The sequence below is a fragment of the Mesoplodon densirostris genome, chromosome 1, assembly GCF_025265405.1.
Source record: "Mesoplodon densirostris isolate mMesDen1 chromosome 1, mMesDen1 primary haplotype, whole genome shotgun sequence".
NCBI lineage: Eukaryota > Metazoa > Chordata > Mammalia > Artiodactyla > Ziphiidae > Mesoplodon > Mesoplodon densirostris.
In genome coordinates, this window is record NC_082661.1 from 109,516,497 (window position 1) to 109,537,589 (window position 21,093).

Here is a 21,093-nt window from a genome sequence, read left to right on the forward strand (position 1 = left end):
CTGCCACCTCCTGTCCCATTCTCTTTCAAAGCTCTTCTCTTTTCCAGTCAAGTACCCAACCTGTGTTCAGTATTTAGTTCTTGGTGTTGGACTTTCTCTTCATAGAAGGATTTAAGCCTGGGTTTCACTTAAGTCCTTGGCAACAGTGGAGGGAGCTCTGTTGGAATTTGAGGTATTTTCTTCCTTCTACTTAAGAAGTAATTTGAAGTTCAGTTCATGGCATTCGCTCTCCTAGTAGAGCTGAAGGCCTGTTTGTTTGTTTGTGTTTGTGTTTGTGTTTTATTGAGGATGTGAGTAGAGATTCAGATGCAGGCAGCTGCCTTTGTCCTCTGGACTGGTCAGCTTCCGGAATCCCTTTTAAAATATCACGCGCTAAGTAACATTTCTTTCTTTCCTAGGAACACTGGAAACTTTGCTGTTACAAGGGCATCGTCAAGGTTACACAGATTCTGTTACAAGACAGATCTGTCTTCTTGCATCTTTAAAGCTGTTTCGTGTGCTGCCTCTTCATTCTTCTTTTAATACAGCAACCAGTCACAAAGAAAAAAATTTAAAAATATATATTGCCTTCCTTCTTCCTCATTTCGTGTTTACTTAAATACAAAAAAGAAAACCCCGCTATTCAGCACTCCGTTCATCCCTGGAAACATGCTCCCTTGAAAAATCACCTCTCGGTTTCTACCTCCAGGCCGCCACCTCTGCCTAAATAAATAAATAAAATGGACACCTGGGGATCCATCCCCACCAGGGATGTTTTGCTGCAAGATTAGTAAGAAAACTGCAGCGAGCAGCAGCGAAGTCGGGTCCCGGAGGGGGATTTGCACCAAAAAACTCAGGTCGGTGGGCCAATAAGAGCGAGCCTGCCGGGGGGCTGGGGTGGTCCCAAAGACCGAGGACCGCGGAAGTGGCGCTCCCGGCCGGGCAGCGCGCGACAGCGGAGACCGGGGGTCCCTGGTGCGGGCGCCCGTGTGTGTGCGCACATGTGCGCGCGCCCCGCGGGCGCCCGGCGGCCACCTGTCACTCACGGGGGTGGCGGGGCGGCGGCCGGTGGAGGCCCTCCTCGCGGGGCCGGCGCGCCGCCGCGGTGGAGACGCGGTAATCCCCTCCTCCGCCCGCGCCGGGCCCCCTCAGCCGCCGCCGATTGGTCGCCCTTTGCTCCCTGACCCCCTCGCCGCCTCCGCGGCCGCCGCTTCCTGCTCGGGCGCGGCGCGGCGCTCCCGGCCGGGGCGGAGCTCGGGCGCCGGGCGCGCACCGCCCTCGCCGCCAGCCGCGCCGGAGGAGGAGCCGCCGCGCCCTTCCCCTTCCTCCGCTCCTCCCCGGCCCGCGCCCGCCGCGGCCCCAGGCAGACTCGCGAGCAGCGGCCGCGGCCGGCGGCCGAGTCGGGAGGATGCGGCGGCGCTCGCGGATGCTGCTCTGCTTCGCCTTCCTGTGGGTGCTGGGCATCGCCTACTACATGTACTCGGGGGGCGGCTCCGCGCTGGCCGCGGGCGCGGGCGGCGGCGCCGGCAGGAAGGTGAGTGGGGCGCCCGCCCGCGGCCCGGCCCCGGAACCCCCGGCGCCCACGCGCCCCGGCCGCGCCGCGGGGCACCGAGGGGGGTTCCTGCTCCCTCCTGCCCTTCTCCGCCCGGACCTCCGCTCCGGCCACCCGCCCCGGGCCTCTCGGCCGTGTCCCCGAGGCTGGGGGCGCCCCCGGCCCCTCTGCGCTCGCCTGGCTCGGGAGAGGGCGACCCGGCGCAGCCCCCGGGACTGGGGCCGCCAACGCCTCTTGTCGCCCCCTGCCCCGGCTCTCTCCTCCACGTAATTTGAGTTGAGTTTCGTCCGGCTGCCGGGAGCCCGGTCCCCTGCGGTGGGACGTTTGGGGGTGGGGATGTTGGGAAGCACAAAAGCGGGCGGGGGGGAGGACGAGAGGCGGCCGCCTTTGCGACGTGTCACGTACCTGGGGAGACAGGAGTCCAAGTTTCTTTTCAGCCCTTTGATACCAGCCGCTGCAATGCCCCCTCCCCCTTGTCGCCGCGCCGCGGGGAGGGGGCAGTTCTGGGTCTCGGCCCGGTACCTCTGGGGACGGGGGTGCCGCCAGCCCCGCGCCCGACGGAACGGACCTCCCCGGCGATGCAGGCGGAGGGCCCCCGCGCCCCCGCGCCCCGGACGAGGCCGGCCACCCACCCACACCCCGCGACCGTCCCCTCCCGGCCCCCGCGCCCGACTCGGCCGGCCCTCCCGCGCGGCCCCCGGCGCCCGCCTGTCCCAGCCCCACGCCCCCGTTCCGCGGGGTGGTCCCTCTGCTGTGTGTGTTCCCGGCGGGCTCCAGGGGCCGAGGGGGTGGGCCGTGGGCACCGCGTGAGCCGCTCTGGACGGCCGGGCGCCCTCGGGAGGAAATGGAGCGCGCAGGGCGCCGGGGCCCTGCGATCCCGCTGGGAGAGCGGGGCTCTGGGCTGTGCACTTGCCGCCAGCGGTGTTTGTGGGGTTTGGTGGCAACCAGGCTTTGAAAGCGGCCTCCACACGGTGTAACCCCTCTGCTGTGACATTTGGTGTCACCGCAAACCCAGGAAATTCTCAGTTAATGGAGGTGGACCGTGGGTTGGGCAGGAACCAGGGAATGGTGTCCTGGAACGAGCAAGCCAGAGTAACTGGATGAAAAGACTTTAGCCCTAAAGTCAGCCCATAAACGTCAACGCTGAGGTTCAGCTGCTTCAGAGGTTTCTTTCCTTCCTTCCTCCTTTCATTCATTCTTAGCTGAAGGTGTTAGATTCATGGTAAATTTCGTAGGCTTGCTTTATCTAGAGGGGCAGAAATGAAAAGTCTTTCCATGCGCAGAATTGGCTTAGCTTATTTCTGAGCTGACATGTGCTCTTAGCCCTGTTTTTTCCCCTATTTTAATCCAGGGAACTGTTGTTCACATTCATGAAGTCTCCGTTCATCCTTGAATGGTAAAGAGCAGTGCGCCCAGCGGAAGCAGTGCAGCCCTTTGAAAACCGTGGTGGTGTTCAACTGGAATTATTTCAAAAGCTTTGCTTCCCAGTAAACTGTGCTTTCGCAGGTCCACGTAGCCTGGTGTGCTGGTGAGACCTGGCAGAGTTTCCTGCCTTTCATGTGAAAGAAAACCGAATACATAAGCCATGCTTAGTGTCGCCTTTCCTTGGTCTGCCGCTTTCATTAGCACATGTGACTGGAAACAGCAACAGGGTGGCATTAGCATCTGGAAACAGCAACAGGGTGGCATTAGCATCTGGAGAGGTTGGCTTCTCCCTGGTGGGCTTCAGCTGGTGGATGGTTCTTGAGGGGTCTTCCATTTGATCCTTAGTTAAAAAAAAAAAAAAAATCCGAGAACTCCTTGTGGCCTGGTGGCAGTAGGAAGGTACAGAGACCTCATAGATAAAAGTGTGCGAAATGAACAATTATACATGGATTGGTGATTTGTCAGTTGGGGAAGAGGTATGTACATGCAATAGCTTTTGAAACGAGGAGACTCGTTAGCATAGTGTTGGCCCTGGTATTAAAGTAACCGCCCTGAGACTGTCTCCGGAGGGGCCAGTAGAATCTGCTGTCCTGAATTTCCTCATCTAGGGGATAAAGCTGCATAGTCTTTCTTCCTCCTGAGTTGTTTCCATGGATTCAGAGACCAGAAAGTCTCTTCAAATTTAGTTCATCCTCGTGATAAAAGGAAATATATAGATTTTCTAGCTTGTAAAGTATGGACATAAAAAAGATAATGTAGCATGCGTGTAAAGGCAGAATTTAAATACTAGCTGTAGTTTTTTAGGTGTAAGTGGACTTATATCTCTTCTCTCATTTCATACCGTTCAAGTCAAGGCTCGAATTCCATATTTAGCCAATTTCTCTTCGCCCTGATGTTTTTCACAGGGTACCAGGCTTCAGTATTAGGCTTTGGGGGATTGTTTGTCTGATGGGAGCCTGACTAGAGTTTCTGCTGCTTCAGCACCCGGCTGGGGATTGTCACTGTTAAATGACCCTGCCTGTTAAATTACTCCCCTCAGGATGGTTATTCTCCATTTGGAGAAACTTAGAGAGCCCGCTCACGTCACACTGCAGATTTAATAAACTCAGCAGGGGCAGGTGCTGCCCTACTCAGGACTCAGCGCTGAAGTTCTGGGTGTGTGGTCAGTCATTTTATGCATAATATTGTTTGAAATTATATTTTATTTACATTGGTAGAGAGCCTTCCCTCCCCCATATTTTGCTCTTTCCCCCTAAATTGGTGATTTGCACTTCAAGGATGCCTTTCCTTTGAGCATCTTAAATGCTTTAAAATTTTAATCATGTTAACTCTCCCCTGGGCCTTGGTATGTTGGCAGTGGATGGACCTGCAGAGAGAGGAAGAGATTTCTGTCGAAATAAACCTGCCTCTGGGTGAAGTGTGGCTCTTTAGGTTGGAGAGGGAAGGGTTTCTCAGTATGTGAAGAACGGTCTCTCCTGAGAGAGAGTGTGTGACGCCCAGGACCCCTGGTCTGTGCTCCCACCCCACACCCTTGGGAGGCAGGGAGAGCATTCCCGAGGGGCACGGCCAGGGGCCGGTTACTCACCCGCCCTTCCTCGATGAGTGGGTGCTGGAGGCCTTTGGGTAAGACCTGGAGGAGGCCTTCTGGGAGAGCGGGCTGGGCCTCTTGGGGCGGTGGAGGGCCTCGCTTGGCTGGAGCGGGTACGCGTGGAGGATACAGTTGGAGGAGTTTGGGACTAAATCATAGAGGGCCTCGGATGCCAAGCTGACTTGTTGGTTCTTACTTCGACTGACCACAGGGAAGCACTTGTGTTTTTTGAGCTGGGCGGTGGACACTTAAGGGGAATGGTGTGAATCCGTTTATTGACACTAAGACTAGCTTTCTGCTCCTTCCTGCTTAGTGACCTTTACTAATTTACCGAACCTCTCTGACCCTCAGTTTGCTTATCTTTATAGTGGGGATAGTTCTTGTAGCCAAAGACTAACTGCCATTAGGAGGTGGTGGCAAATACTAGGCGCAGAATAGATGCTGTTTGGAGGGCTGGGGGGAAAAGAAGAAAGCCTAACTATCTACTTGAAAATGGAGTGAACTGCGACTCTTAACTGTCCTCTTCTTGATCTCTGGAATTTTTTTTTTAAATCCCTCATGCATTCCTCCCAGATTGATTTGGTTGGTTCATTTGGGCTGGCAGCATGACCCCGACTGACATCAAGGACTGCCTTTTTGGGAAGTGGCCCGGACGTCTTGCCGGCTCTTTTGTCCCCAGCCGTGGTGTCAGAGCGGGGTTCCCGTCAGTGGACAGCCCGTGGGAAAGTGGGTGCAGGACACGCCTTCTTTTGGTGGTTGTGTGAACCATGGGAGTGTTGCTGGTCATGTCCCTGAGTGGGGCTCCCGCGGTGAGGAGGCCGGCCTGCTCCCCACTCCCTCCAGGCTCTGGGTGCCCATCCGCCCTCCGCCCGCAGCCTTGCCCCTCCTGGTGGGAGGGGAGGTGGCTCTCATCACCCACGTGCTTTCGTGGGCATCAGCAGATCTGTGAATGTGTCTGCTGGGGGTGGCGGTTGGGAAGGGCGACCTAGGCCACACCCGGCCAGCTAGAGTCAGTTAAAAAAAACTCCAGTTGAAAGGAGAGTTTGAAGTTGAGGTCGGGAGTGCAGTATTGGGGGAAAACCACCGTAGAGCCAGAGAAGCTGACACACGGCCTCTGTGAGAAACTTTTCTCTAAAGAAAATAAAAGTTTCGCTCTTCTGGAGTGATGCCATCCTGCCTCCGGGGCTCACACATGGTGGAAGCCGGCTGTGGCTGATGGTGCAGAAGTGATGGGCTCTTCCCCCAGCCCTCTGGTGAGAGTGAAGAAGAGCCTGCCTCCTCCCGCCCCCAGCACCGAGTGGGCCAGCTTGCCTGGGCTGCGGCAGACCTCGGGGTGGAGTCCGGGGCACCCGGGGGCTGTTAGTGGTGTGGGGAGGGCTTCAGGCCCCCTGTGACTCTCCCCACCCTAACTCCTGGCAAGTGGTTGGTCCCCTGTTTGGATCAGAGGAAGAGGTATTTGAGAGAAGGCCAGAAAAACAATGGGACGGTGAGCGGGGAGATATATACATACGTATGTAGTTTCATGTGTATAATTTCTTGTTCCTGCCATTCATGTTTCTGAGATCTTTGGGGAGAGAGAAGTCACTTTGGGAAGGTGTGAGTTTCAAAGCAGGCAGTGCCCCGCTGCCTAACTTCCAGCAGATCCAGCGGCTGTTGGCTTAGTGGAAGGAGGGGCGTGGTGAGGCCGCCTGGGGCAGAGACCAGGCACACACAGGAACTGACTGCCAAGGTTATGGCCGAGATCCTGGCTGAGGTCCGGGAAGGCAGGGTGTTCCTGGGAGAAATCTGTAAAGTCTCCTAGCTGGCCCAGCAGAAATCATGGGGTGAGAAAACAGCCAAACCTGGCCAAGCCCACGCCCCCTTTCGGTTCTTCCACTTTTCTCCTCATGGACCCTGTCCTGGAAGCTCTGCTTGCGTGGGTGATGCTGAGGCATACAAGCCGGGTGGATGTCCAGGTGGAAACACACCCACAGGCACGCTGCACAGATGCCATAGTGAGATCCTGTCGTACGGATGTTAAATAAACACCACTCTCTGGCAGCCCCCAGCTGCCCTGCTCTTCTTCCCTTGGGACCCCCACTCCATGGTCTCCGTCCCCACTGCAGGGCCTCCTGGACCTGGCCTCCGTGCCCGTGCCACAGTGGTGCTTAGACAAGCTGAGCATGGCTCCTGTGGAGATGCTGCTCGAATCAAAGCAGGTGTTGGCCTGGTCTCACTGCCATGACCTGAAAGGTGGCCTCCCCCTTGAGGCCACCTTTAACTCTGTGTTGCCGCCGGGGACCCTTGTGCCAGTGCTGTGGTCTTGGGCCCTTGCCTCCACACTGCCCTACGGTGCGGTTTCTTCGGGAGGGCCTCTTGGCACTTCCACAGGCAGACCTCCCAGGTGGGATCTGGCACAGGCCGAGCCTGGCGAGGAGCCCTTCTCCGTGGAGAGTTACGCTGAGTGCACTGGTGCAAGCCTCCCGTGGACACGCCCGCCCTCGCAGTAGGACTTGACCTTGCTTTCCTGCTGTGAGGGCGCTCTGACCTTTGGCCACGTGCTTGAGCTTAAGGGTGAACCCCCAGTGTGGAGGTTCCCGTTTATCTGTCCAGTCGGGAGAGCTTCCCCCATAGGCTCGAGGAGCCAAGTCCTTCCCTGGGGGGCACCGCCCCCTCTGCGTCCCTTGCCCGCATCTGCCTCCTGCGGGGCAGGCTGAGGCACTTGGCATTTCTGCATTTAGTCATCACCGGTATCGTAGGCCTGGGAAGCATGTGTCATTGTGCACGGGTTGGATTTCTTAGCATGCTGGGACGAAGACGGCAGTGATTCACTGTGGCTGGATTTGAAAAAACCAAAAATGGTCACATTGACTCTCACTCCTGGCCTTCCATTTAAATAGATTTCCTCGGCTTTGGGAGTCCTGTGCCCCTTGCTACGGCTCTTACGGGGGCTGCCTGGTCACCCGTGGCTCAGCCTGCCCTTGGGCTGCCTGCCCTGGCCTCCCAGGCCCCTCCTGCTGGCCACCTGGTCCTGCCTGCTGACTCTTTGGGAGGAGGAATGGCCTGGACAGCTGGGGATAGAGTCGCTGAATTCCCAGAGCCCAAATCATGACCAGCGTTTTGGCAGGGATGAGGGTGCTTGGCGGAGTGGGGGGGCAGCGGTCACTCTAGCTCAGGACCTCTCAACCTCCACACAGTTGACACTTTGAGCCGGGTAATGTTTGTTTTGGGGGCCGGAGGTGCTGCCCCGTGCGCTGTTGCCATTTAGCAGCTTCCACTGGATGCTAGGGGTACCACACCCCCTCAGTGGCAGCCACCGACATCATCTGCAGGCATTGCCGGGTATCCCCAGCGGGCAGGGTCGCCCTCCCTTAAGAAGCACTGCCGTAGTCAGTGTTAAGTGTGATTTCTTTTTGTTTTCTGCTGTCTTCACGGAGCCGGACTGCCTCTCTGTGTGGTCTGGGGTGGACCCTTTGGAAAGGGTTTCAACTTAATAAACACACTATTAGCCTCCACTATGTGCCAGGCACAGTCCTAATACTTTACAGATACTAATTCATCGACTCCTCATCACAGTCCTTTTATTCCTCCCATTTTACTGGTGAAGGCTGAAGCACAGAAAGGTTCAGTCACTTTCCCAAGGTTGCAGAGCTAGTGGGTGGCACACCCAGGGTGGTCTGGGCGGCCAGCGGGTGGGATGGGGCTTGTTCTGGCTTCCCAGGCTTCCCGTGCCCCTGCTGTGCGCCGGCAGTGCCCGTGTCCTGCTGATGGTGGTGGGACATTCCTGGAAGGGGTTCTGGAGCAGATGCGCCCACAGTCATCCTCTCATGGAAGGGTCCTTTCTCCATTTTTACCATGTGCTCTGTGAAAGGTCTCACGTGTTCTTGTCCTCAGGTCTCTGCCTGTCCTGAAGTCCTCAGCCGCCCCTGGGCAGGAGCAGACATGCAAACAGGCTGGGGTCCCTTTCATTTGTTCTTTCAATGAGTATTATCAAGCACCTACTATGTGCCAGGCACTGCTTGGTGTTTGGGGTGCAGCAGTGAATAGAACAGAGACAGAATCTCGGCCCCTGGGGAGCTTTCACCCTGGGCGCAGCTGGACTAAGCACTGTAGGTAGTAAATGATGTAGTGTGGGAAGGGGCTGAGGGGCGGCAGTGGGAGGGGTCAGGAACAGGGGAGGGGAAGGTTACAGTGAGTGCGGGGCCCGTAGGCGCCGTGGGGAGGTGCGGGTTGAGCAGGTTGGAGCCGAGACCCAGAGCAGGTGAGTCCCTGGTTCACTTTGCCCGGGTGCAGCCCCTGGCTTCAGGGTGTCCAGCCTGCTGGGTGCTCTCTATGTTCCTTGGTTTCCTTTGCTAAATAAATGAGCTGCTTTTCTTTCCGGGAGTCTATTGCCTCTGGTCTCCCAGTGGTGGAGTTTCCTCCATCCCGTGGCAACATGGGGTCTTACATTCTTGCTCCACACGGAGTCCTGGGCGAGGAGCGTTCTCATCCTGGTTAGTAACGCGGAATGCACACCCCCCCCCCAACCCAGGCCACCCGCTCCCACCTGGGGCCCGGGACTGCTTTAGGTGCCGCAGGTTCATTTGCTGCTTGACTTTGTGGAATGTGCTTGTGGAACAGTCTTGTGGTGTGATTTCTGAGCTGATCTCTGCAGGGCCGGGCTGGACTGGGCGAGCATCCATACCCTGTTCACTGTCAGGCACACCGTTCAATCACATGGCTCGTTTGTAGAGTGCTTTCCACACACACCATTTAATTAGAAGTCCCGCTGTTCCCCACTAGGATGGCGTCTCGGCGAGTTGCTGTGGTGATGGGACTTGTGGGTTTCTCATCTGCAGGAAACCGGAGGTCAGGGGCCTGCCCGGTCCCTGGGTTCTGGAGAGGTTGTTCTTGGCAGTGGGGTCGTGGGGAAGCACTGCGATTTGTGATATTTGTGGGAAATAAAATGGACGTGTGACTTCGTTGCACACAGCCCCTTTAGGGAGTGGGACGGTGGGAAATCGCAGGTCCTCCTGGTTCTCAAGGGCCAACATCCAGCTGCTTTTCATAGTAGCCACTGGCATTTGTGAGATGCCTTATTGGGGTGTGGTGTGTGCCGTGCCTCCAGCGTGTTTCTGGATAAGAAACCAGAACGTGGATGTGGCTGCAGAGAAAAGGTCATTTTAAAGGCCTCAGACTCGGGAGCCCTTCGAGGTTTCTTCGTCTCCGCTTCAGGGGCCGGTCCAGAAAGGGAGCGCATCTCTTCCTGAAAGGGTGCTGCTCCAGAAGGGGAGCACTTCACACGACTCACCCTGCGGGAGCTTAGGAGCTGATGCAAAGTAAAGGCCTGTGTTTTAGCGACGCCCGTAAATTAACGCTGACTCTTGTGTGGGGGCCTGTGTGTGACTGTCCTGGATGCTGACCCGGCTGGCTCGGCGTGGCAGCCTTCAAGTCATAGCCCTGGTCCTTCTTGCCTCAAGGGCTTCCCCACTGACTGAGAACCTTGCTCTGTGACCTTCAAGGCTTATAGATGTATGTAGCTTAAATTAGCAAAGCAGCAGAAAACTAGTCTTTTTTTAAAAAGCAAATTTAAGGCTTTGTAATATGGTCAGTGAAAGGTTTCTACTCCCAATTTCGTGTGTGTGTGTGTGTGTGTGTGTGTGTGTGTGTGTGTGTGTGTGTGTGTGTGTGTGTGTGTGTGTGTGTGTGTGTGTGTGTGTGTGTGTGTGTGTGTGTGTGTGTGTGTGTGTGTGTGTGTGTGTGTGTGTGTGTGTGTGTGTGTGTGTCTTGGGGCTGGAGGCTTCCCCTATACAGCCAGTCGGTGCTCAGACACCAGCTGAGTGTCCTGCAGTTCAAGCCAGTTCTGACACTATCCACCCGGAGATACATCAGGTCCCACAGGTTAAGGGCTCACTCCTACAAGACCGCGCCCCCCGCCCTCCCCCGCCCCTTCAGATGCCCTTCGCAAGCGCCGGTGGTCACCTGTACTTCTGACCAACAGGCTATCAATCAGAGGTTCCCATGAACCCCTCCTTGGGTTCGATTAATTTGCTAGAGTGGCTCAGAGGACTCAGGAAACCAGTTTACTTATTAGATTTCTGAATTGTTACAAAGGATATTATTCAAGGATACAAATTAACAGTCAGATGAAGAGACACACAGCAGCTTGAGGTACCTCGTGGCTCTTGGGGTCCAGCATGGTAGCACATGGACGTGTTCTGGTTCCCCAACCCGGAAGCTCTCTGAACCCATCCTTTTGAGTGCTTACAGAGGCTTCGCTCCATAGGCATCATTAATCAAGTCATAGGCCATGGGTGATTGAGTCAACCTCCAGCCCCTCTCCTCCCAGGACATCAGGGGGTGGCACTGAAAGTTGCACCCCTCTGTTTACAGTTGGTTCCCCTGGCAACCAGCCCCCATCCGCAGGTGCTTCCAAAAACCTCATTGACATAAGCCCAGTAGTGGTGGAATAACAAGACACCCATGTAACCTTTGTGGCTCAGAGGACAAGAGACCAAGCAGAACAAAAGATGCTCCTGTGGCTCTTACTGTTCAGGAAATTCCAAGGGTTTTGGGAGTTGAGAATCAGAAACAGGGACAAAAACCAAATACACATATGAGAAATATATATTTGGTCATCTGAATGACCAAATATATATTTCTCATAAATCAAAATATCACAGTCAGTAAAAACATACACCAGCCTCGATATCTTCTGTAATTTAGGAATATCCAGCGATGATTCTTTTAAAAGGATACTTCAGAGGTGGCCTAAGATCCTGAATTGTCACCTGTATCACCAGGAATATATTCTTACATTTGGTACTGTTTCTTCTCTAAGAATTACCTAAATTCTTTGGAAATTGCTACTTCTTGTGAACCTTTTGATGGTAGAGTAGCAATTTAGGTAGTTTGTCAGATTGCTTACTTTTGACCAAACTGCTTAGTGGCCCAGAGACCCTGTCGCACAGCAGCGTTCGGTGTGGATGTTCTATTACGTTGCCGACTGCTTCTCATGTGACAGGCATCCAGAGGGCAGAACGCGCACGCCTGTACATTCACACATCGCAGGCAGTTTGCCTGCTATCATACATGACCCATTCGGGCTGTGGATGATTTGGGAAGCCACAGTGGGAGACCTTTAATAAATATATATTATTCCTGTCTGTTTCCCCAACAGGATATTAATGTGAAAGCCTCGTATTTTACATTGTATTTGTAAATAAGAGGGTTTTGACAGATACACGGAGCTGCGTGTTTTCTGCAAAAGGTATAAATTCCTGGTGCTGCAAACTTATTCCAGCGCTGTCACCAAGACACCTGATTGGAGCCGCTACTCATCCATCTCTCCTCCCGGCCCTCTGCACTCACACTGCAGTGTCTTGTGGACCCCGAGGTTCTTACTTGCCCCACCGGTCATGTGGTAGCAGGGTTGGGGCTGGAATGTGTTTTTTAACATCTTTATTGGAGCATAATTGCTTGACAATGATGTGTTAGTTTCTGCTGTATAACAAAGTGAGTTAACCGGGCTGGAATGTTAACGTTCTCCAAACTGCCGAAGAAAGTCGGCTGCAGCCGTCCTGGTCTCAGAACTGCAGTCCTGAGTCACCATCAGCTTACGAATGGCAGGTTTCTCTCTTGCGGATGCGGAGCTGCCACTTCAACCTGGAAGGTGCTGATTACCTGGGCCTGTGATCACTCCTTAACCTTTATATTGCGAAGTGCTGATGTCAGGAGCCAGCCCCCGCTGTGCTTGGGTGGTCTGAGCTGTGGGTCTCAGGCTGGGTGGCAGGAAAGGCCACCCAGATTGGCCGTCCAGGCCTCAGGGACGGGCCCGCCGAGGCAGATGAGGCCTCACGAGGACCTCCCCGTGCAGAGGGCTGCTGAGGCTTGTCCTCCGTCTATGCTTGGTGAGTTACAAGGCCCCAGGCCTGTCTGCATCAAGATGTGACTCTTGTTTTCAAAAGACAAGGAATGTAGGCGAAGTATCCCATCCCTGGGGAGTGAATCCAATGTGGCATGTAAGTGTTTGTACTTAAGGTATAATTTTTAGCTTAAAGAGTTTTTCTCGGTCACCAGTGGAGAGGGTGTGGTGGCATCTTGTCCCAGAGGGATTTCCTGATTCCTGATGACCTAACCCTCCTTCCCGCCGCACGAGGGGTGTTTGAAAGGCAAGCTTTCCTGCTCCTGGGAGAGTTTAGCTGAGGTTTCTGCCGGGAGAGGGACGCTGCCTGCTCGGTGAGTCTGATGCCCTAGGCGCCCCCGGGTACTGAGGGGCAGCTCAGCGCCCCCATGCCGGGCGTTCGGAGACTGTCCGTCTGGCTTCTGGCCCGGCGCAGGGGTCTGCCAGGAAGAGCCCAGGGCGATGCTGCTGGGTGGGTGGCTGGCCCAGGCGATGAGGCCGAAGGGGCCCACAGGATGCGTCGCCCAGGGGCCACCGCCTGGGTTTGAATTTGGCTTCTCTAGTTGGCTCTGTAAACTCAGGCAAGTTACTCAAGCCGTCTGGGCCTCGGTTTCCTCATGTACCCATCTCCTCACTTTTTTCAACGGGGAATAGATCAGAGCAGGGCCTGGTACCCATGGCATAAGTGTGGATGTGAAGTCTCCTGGCATCAGGGCAGGAGGGGCTGGTGCCCCGGCTGGCTGGGCCATCCTCTGGTTGGCATCACCAGCCCAGGGCATCTGTGCCCACTGAGCCAGCCCTCGGCCGTGTTTAAGCCAGGAGCCTCCTTTCCCAGGAAGCACCTCCACCTCTGTGGACCTTGCCCGGGGCTTTTGCCCTGGAACAACGGTGAGGCCAGGAGGCCTGCACCCCTTGCCCCTCTAGTGAGGAAACTGAGCCCCAGAGAGAGTGGCTGAACGCCAAGTGGACCCCAGGTCTCTGGAGGGAGAGACAGGAAGCTGCAGGCCAGAACCCTCTCGATGCCCCCCGCCTGCCCCCAGGATATTGTTTCCCAGTTTTACCCCTTAGTCTCTTGTCTTTGAAAATTGTTCCGGGACGTGGTTTTTCACTACGTGGCTGTGTAATTAATTTTTAAAAACTAATTGGCAATTGTTTTTTTTTCTATATCTTGAGCTGTTATTATCTGAGTACAGCATGTTATTTGGAAACTTTCCCACAGGGTTTTAATCAGTAAACGTTCTTTTTTTTTTTTTAATAAATTTATTTTTATTTATTTATTTTTGGCTGTGTTGGGACTTCGTTGCTGTGTGCAGGCTTTCTCTAGTTGTGGCAGGCGGGGGCCACCCTTCACTGCAGTGCACGGGCTCTTCATTGTAGTGGCTTCTCGCGTTACGGAGCACGGGCTCAGTAGTTGTGGCACAGAGGCCCAGTTGCTCCGTGGCATGTGGGATCCTCCCAGACCAGGGCTCGAACCCATGGACCCTGCATCGGCAGGCGGATTCTTAACCACTGCGCCACCAGGGAAGTCCCAGTAAACGTTCTTTTAGTTTCATGAGTTCAGTTTCTGACTTGCTTTTGAAACCGTAGGTGAGTGACAAGTGGAAGACAAATTAATAATCGTGGCAACACCGCAAAGCACCCCTGTGAGGGCCGAGGACTAGTTCTGTCAGTTAGATCACTGTTCATGTGATTTCTCTGATGGCTCTGATTAAGACAACTTCGAACTAGATTGCAGGTTAATAGATGATTTCAAGGAGAGAAATCCACACGAAAACCTGGCGTTTGGTTATGATAATCCAAGGAGCCTGGCCATGACGTCAGAACCGGATGCAAATGCCGCCATAACTGCCTGTGACCCTTGGTGTCTTTGTCTGTGAGAAGGGGGTTGATGGAAATGAGTGAGTTGGTGGAGACGATGCCGGTGCAGTTTAATGAGGGCTCCTTTTATTTTCACTGGCGCGTGTACTCACTCTTCTTTCTCACAGATGCTTCTGGGGTGACTGTGGGCCCCTCTGGCGGAGCAGGGGCCTGGCTGGGGGCAGACACCCAGGTGGAGGGTAGCTTCACGGTGTGCGTCGGTGACTAGGATGTAAATCAGGGCAGAAGCCTGAGGAAGGAAGCTCTCCCGCCCTCTGTGCTCTCCCTCCCGCTCTTGGGCCTGTGGAATCGCCGTGGACCTGGGAAGCTCCCTGTTTTTGTTCAAGTTGAAGCTGTGGTGCTGAGCGGGGCCAGAAATGTCACATTTGGGGCACGTTTAAGAGAGAGAGACTGTACTTGGCCAGAGTGCAGTGTATGTTCCCAGGGACCCCGAGAGCAAAGCAGACCTAATGGATTAATGGGCGTGATGGAGCAAGCTGGTGGGATGGTAGTTTCGTGGGCGTCTGGCTTCAAGTACTGCCTTTGCAGTTCGCAGATGTTCCGGCGGGCGGTCTCCTCCCGGGGACTCAGAGCCGCCCCCCGACGGGATCCCCGTGTTCCATGCCCCTCCCCCTTAGTGCTGAGCTGGGGGACAGTCTGGTTCTGGTACCTTCCGTATTTTCTTGGTTACTTATTTATTCTGGGAAGGGAGTGTTTGAGCTGTGAGGAGAGTATTAGTTGTAGAGGTCTGCACACGTATAAACAGTGGACGAAGCCTAGAGACCTGGCCGTTGCCCCAGCTGACAGTCGGGGGGCTATATGCACAGACCATGCACTTTTTTTGTTTTTTTAATTTTTTTTATTTTAGGCTGCGTTGGGTCTTTGTTGCCGTGCGTGGGCTTTCTCTAGTTGCGGTGCGCGGGCTTCTCATCGCGGTGGCTTCTCTTGTTGCGGAGCACGGGCTCTAGGCGTGCGGACTTCAGTAGTTGTGGCATGCGGGCTCAGTAGTTGTGGCGCACGGGCTTAGTTACTCCGCGGCATGTGGGATCTTCCCGGACCAGGGCTCGAACCTGTGTCCTCTGCATTGGCAGGCGTGTTCTTAACCACTGCGCCACCAGGGACATCCCCAGACCATGCACTTTTAAGTGCTAATTAGGGACCCGGAATGTTGGAGCCGTGGGTGGGCCTGAGCTCTGCTCCACCAGCCCTCAGATGTTGGACCAGGTGCGCACGGGTTGGGGGTCTGCATCTCCGGGATCCTGCTGGTCCAGCAGAGAGCAGGGCTCGCAGCCCCCCGTCGTTCTGGGTCCCTCACCAGGCGCCGCTGTTGACCCCCAGGAGTCCGCAGGCTGCTGAGCATCTGCATCCACTAGACTGTGAGCGCCTTGAGGGCTGGCACCTGCGCAGCCGCTCCCCTTTCAGCTCTGCTTCTCCATGGAGATTCAGCAGCAGCCATGATGCACCTGCCCCAGGGCGGTCAGGGGAGTGAGGCAGATGCGGGCCTGGGAACGTGTGTTCTGGGAGGGGTGAGGGTTGGGGGCCACCAAGGCAGCATTGGGTAGCTCTGTGTGGAGCTCCAAGGGAGCTCACAGACTCATCACAAAGGACTGAGGAGGGCACCTTTGGGGGAGAGCTCATGACTAGAAGGATCCAGCCATGAGGATGTGGTGGAAGACTGTCCAGGCATGGAGAACGTCATGTGCAAACGTTCTGGGGCCAGAATGAACTTGGTGTGCTTGGATAGTCTAAAGCAAAAAGGTCAGTGAATAGAAGCATGGTGGGCAAGGGCCACACAGGGTCAGAGGGTGCTCAGGGCATGGTATGCATTTAGGAGTTTATTTGTGCATGTCACCATATTCCCTGGGTGTGGCCTGGCACCCGGCACATCGTTGGTGCTCTGGTTGGTGTTCTGTAATATCGGTGAGCGAAATGAGGCTCAGACTGGTGGGGTCGTGGTGGTGAGAAGGGCCGCGAGCCTGGGCTCAGCAGAGGGTCTTCTGCACTGTTGTGAGACGTCCTGGCCCTGCTGTCCCTCTCCCCTGGGCTTTGCTCCTGCCGGCTGTTACAGCCTGGGGTTAGAGAGTCACTGTGCCGCTTTCACACCAAGCCTCCCGTCTGTGACAGCCGAGCCTCCTGTCCTTGACAGCCGAGCCTCCCATCCTTGACAGCCGTGGTCTGGCAGAAGTGCTCAGCGTAGGAAGTCGCCGTCATTTCTGGGTGCGGATCTGGCTTCTCTGCACTTGCAGCGAGAATGTGGACCTGAAGACAAGGACAGCGTCCACCTTTCCCTCCAAAGGCGCTGCGTTGATGCTGCAGCTGCATGGGCCTGGCTCTATTTGTAGATTAAGCTTTTAAATCATCGCCCCTTAATCGGTGTTGGTGCCGCTTCACCTTGTCTGAGGACAGGGGGCTGTGCAGGGACTCGGGGGACAGGAGAGAGGTCGCGGGTGACAGGATTTAAATTGTGTTTAAGCAGCCTAGTCCCTTCCGGCTGTGTTTAGAAAAGAGTTTTTCATTGTTAACCCTCCTTCCACCGATTCATCATCGTAAAACGCTTCTACATTTAGATGGTCATCTCTGGACAGACGCCTGGTTACAGTGGGTTCTGAGCAGCCTGGCCTGCCTTTGTGGGGACAGACCGCTAGACTGGTGGTTAGGCATCTGATGTTCTTGTATTCATTACATTCCTGAGTGTTTGGAGCGACCCCTGCCTTGTCATTTTAACGCTCTGTGCCTTGGATGAGCACTTGTAAAACTGGATATACTACTGGCTGGTGGTGTAGGGGCTTGGAGCTGCAGGGACATTGGACAGACAGGATGGAGGTGGATTTATGTTTGTGAAATGTTGGGGCACCTCTAGGCGACACTTGGAACCCCTGGGGGTGGGCACCCAGTCCGCACTTCAGGCAGCGCCCCTAAAGTCATTTGCGGAAGGCAGCGGGCCCTTCGGTAGCCTCTGTTGGAATGCTGCAAGCGACCCGTGAAGGGTCTGAAGCCAGCCTCCCAAGTTAAGGGAGGAACACGCGAGCCGCCAGACATGTGCGGGGGGACCGGCGAGATTTGTCCACCTTCATGGACTGTAGAGAACCAGTGACAGGATTTATCCCGGGACTTGGTGTTCTGAGGTGTGAGAGGAGGAACTGAGAAAATTGTGCCCTCAGTTATTTGGAGAGGGGAGCACAGAGTCCTATGAGCCGATGGCATCTGGCGTCATTGGAGCGAGAATTTAGCGAGAGGGGCTGATGGCGGTTAGTGATGCAGCAGCATCTCTGCCCTGCGCTCGGAAGTGGTTAGCTCGGCCTCTAAGAACTAGCAGGGCTTCTCCTAGCTATTCTCCCGGTCCTTTGGTGGTGGGCATGGGGCTTGGGAAAATGCATAGGTCCAGGAGAGAGAGACAGGAGGGCAGCACAGGAGGGGAGGACTTCCTACAGCAAGACAACTCACCCTTTGGACATCAGGCTTTCTCTCTCTTACATTTTGCGGCGGGGGGGGCGGGTGTTTCTTTATTGGCCGAGGAGGAAAAGAGCTGTAAAATGAGCGGGTTTCTTTGTGTGCTCAGGAGATTTATTTTCCTTTTCACCCCTTGTTCCTCCTCCTTCGTTTCACCCACATGCAGCACAGAACTTTTGCAGCGACAAGGATTCAGTTGTAGCTTGGCTCTCTGGGCGGGATCTCCTGGAGTGGGTCATAGCTTGTCATTAATAACGGGCTTGCTCAGGGCACAGCCCTGCCTTCCCAGCTGTGTGTCTGCCCTGCTGTGGTGCCTGCGGGACACTGAGTGCGCCCTGGGGGAGGGGGCGGAGGGCGCCTGGTCCCTGGATCCCCCTGGATCCAGCCTCAGCCCTCCTTCCTGCTGTGTCCTCGCACAGGTGCCCTTCCAAGGCCTTGTCATCCCTTCTGCGAGGTGGAGACAGGAACAGGGCCTACTTAACAGGGCTGTTACCAGGATTAGGTGAGGTGTTGACTCTTAACCCTTTGCCCATCGGTAAAAGTGTTCCGTACATTGTGTGTGTGAAGGGGGCCCGGCGGGGTGTGTGTGCGCGCGCGTGTGTGTGCTCGCACCTTAACTCGGCTGCTGGAAAGTTGTTTTATGTCTGCAGCTAGAGACACATACACGTGTGCACATGCGTGCGCACACACGTGTGCACACAGATGCCGACATGTGCATGCCTCTTTCCTCTTCCTGGCCAAAAAAGGCGTACACGGCAAATTCCGTTAGAAATGCAAAGTTGTTTTGTGGAGGTCAGCGTGTTTTCTTCCATCCCAGGGAGCCACGTGTTTCACCTGGGAAGGTGCCGGCAGAGGTGCAGGTGGAGGCCCCCAGCTGGGTCCTGGCTTCCGCGCTCTTCTTTCACGTGCTGGACACACAGCCCCTTCAAACCCAGCACACACGACCCCGGGGAGCAGGGACCCGCCTGTTAGGGCGTGCTTAGGGTTCATATTTTAAGAGCTGTCTCATCTGACGAGCAGCCCTAATTACTGAATTGCACATATGAAAAACCTGCAGGGTGAAGGACTTTGCCTGTTGATTGCACTCACATTGCTGCATTGAAGTGAAATCTCAAGGACTGCAGTAGCCTCAGACCGGCTGCTGTCACCTTCTCTCTTCTCGCCCTCGTCCTTCTCCCCTGGGTCTTTGTCGGTTTTCCTTGCAGCTTGTGTCTTTCATCCTTTTACGCCAGCCTGGGTGCTGCACCCCACTCCCCCCAATTCACACTGTAGACCAGTGGTTTTCAATCTGGCCACACGTTAGGAACACCTAGGGAGATTTAAAAAATACAGATGCCTAGAACCTACCCCGGACCAGTTAAATCAGAACGTCAGCTCTTGAGCTGAAGTGTGTTTTTAAAAACTCATGGAGGGCCTCCCTGGTGGCGCAAGTGGTTGAGAGTCCGCCTGCCGATGCAGGGGATACGGGTTCATGCCCCGGTCTGGGAGGATCCCATATGCCGCGGAGCGGCTGGGCCCGTGAGCCATGGCCGCTGAGCCTGCGCGTCCGGAGCCTGTGCTCCGCAACGGGGGAGGCCACAACAGTGAGAGGCCCGCATACCGCAAAAAAAAAAAAAAAGAAAAAAAAAAACTCATGGAGTCCAGGGACTTCCCTGGTGGTCCAGTGGTTAAGATTCCGCCCTTCCACTGTAAGGGGCATGGATTCGATCCCTCGTTGGGGAACTAGGATCCTGCATGCCACTCGGCCAGAGTGGGGAAAAAGAAAACTCATGGAGTCCTCACATATATATTTGGTCAATGTTGTAGGCTTTGAGCTTGAGTTTGGTCTTTCTTTTGGAAAACTTGGGTGCTTGCTTTTATATTCAGGGATGAATATTGATGGGCATACAATGAAGTGCCCGTTGGATTACTGAGTGGTGCTCTTGTCATAAGCAGTTATTCAGGAAGCTCTGAGAAGCTTACTGTTTACAATAAAAGTAACGAACAACAGATATGAAAATGACAGTTTGGAGCTTAAAGAAACTACAACTTCCTTACTGGACTGAATGGATATCGGGAGTGGCTTGAGGTGTTCGGTAGTCGAGCAATCTTGGATTTTATTTTCCTATCTTATTTTAATCTGGGGTTGCTTTGTTTTCGTTGTTGTTCGCGGGGGGGGTATGACCCCATATGTGAGGGTCAGTGGCCACGTGGGTGTAATTGTCAAGGAAAACTCTGGATCAAGTACCAGCTGATTGGAAGGAAGCATTGGGAACTTTTTCATGATTAGAGGACGCTGATCGTCAGTGTCCTACCAGCCACTCAGGGGAAATGAACAAAGCCATCCCTTCCAGTCTGACCTGGAATTGGTGGGTGACGCTCAGTGCCCCGCACAGCACCCCGTCTGCTCCCCCCATAGCCCTGCATGTGCCCGCTTGTGTGAAAGTAGAGGCTGTCCAGCAGGGTCCTTTGCCCAGGAGCCGAGACCCTCGCTCGGGAAGGATCAGGTGGTGCGGGCTGGATGTGAGGGGGGCGTGTGGAGCACCCGTGCTTCCGAGGTTTCTGACGTCCCTGGACTTGGGCTTATTCCTCTGTTGGAGGATAATAAACTGCACAGAATTTACAAATGTTGAAGTAGGTTTTCCAGGGGGAAGTTGGGAGTTCTGTGTCTGTTTTCTTTACTTCTGTACCATTGTGTGTGTGTAACACATTTGTAGAAACAGTCGAGGCTTACATGATTATTTTCTTCTAAAGACTTCTCTTTGCCCACTGGTCAGTTTTCCAGTGGGTAAAGAGAGGCCACAGCGAGCTGTTTCAGACAGAACTTAGAGAGAGAATCACCTTGGGTCTCTGGGTTTCATAGGTTTGGAAACTAGATGGTATTAGTTCATCTAGAAGGTTATCAATCATAAGCCCGGGGTTTCCATGAACCAGTATTGTAAACTGTTGGTAAATAAAGATTCTGGGTCATGAATTGATGATGGGCGCAGAGCCTGGGGGAGAGGGCTCTGGGGTGCGTGTGCTCAGGAAACCAGCACCGCTGGGCGAGCAGCTGTTCTCCTAGGCGTGTTTCCCTTCCCTCTATGGAAGCTGGATTGGCCTTCATTCTGGGGATGTTTCCGTGCATAGAATCAATACCCTCTCCCTGGGGTGCTGATGGAGATTCATTTTTCAAAAACCCAGTGCGTAGCTTGTTAAACTGTTGTCTCAGCTCCAAATCCTTCTAGACTCCGCTCTGTGCCGCCAGAGCTAGGACTCTGCACAGCACATTTGTGCCCTCCGGGACGGGCGGTCCAAGCACCAGCCAGGTGGTAGGCAGGGAAGGGGCTTGGTCCCTCCTCTCTGTTCCTGCTCTGGAGCAGCCCCCGGGGACACGCCTCCCCCTTAACTGCCACGGAGAAC

At 54.8% G+C, this 21,093-nt stretch overlaps 1 protein-coding gene across 1 annotated transcript in view; it reads left to right on the plus strand.

Annotated features, from left to right (window-relative positions):
- The first annotated feature begins 1,299 nt into the window (after positions 1 to 1,299).
- Positions 1,300 to 21,093, plus strand: part of GALNT2 (polypeptide N-acetylgalactosaminyltransferase 2) — a 178,656-nt gene continuing 158,862 nt past the window's right edge. The window contains exon 1 of the mRNA XM_060107649.1: positions 1,300 to 1,513. Within this exon, the coding sequence (XP_059963632.1) occupies positions 1,388 to 1,513 (126 nt within the window). The 5' untranslated portion in view covers positions 1,300 to 1,387. The remainder of the gene's footprint in view (positions 1,514 to 21,093) is intronic.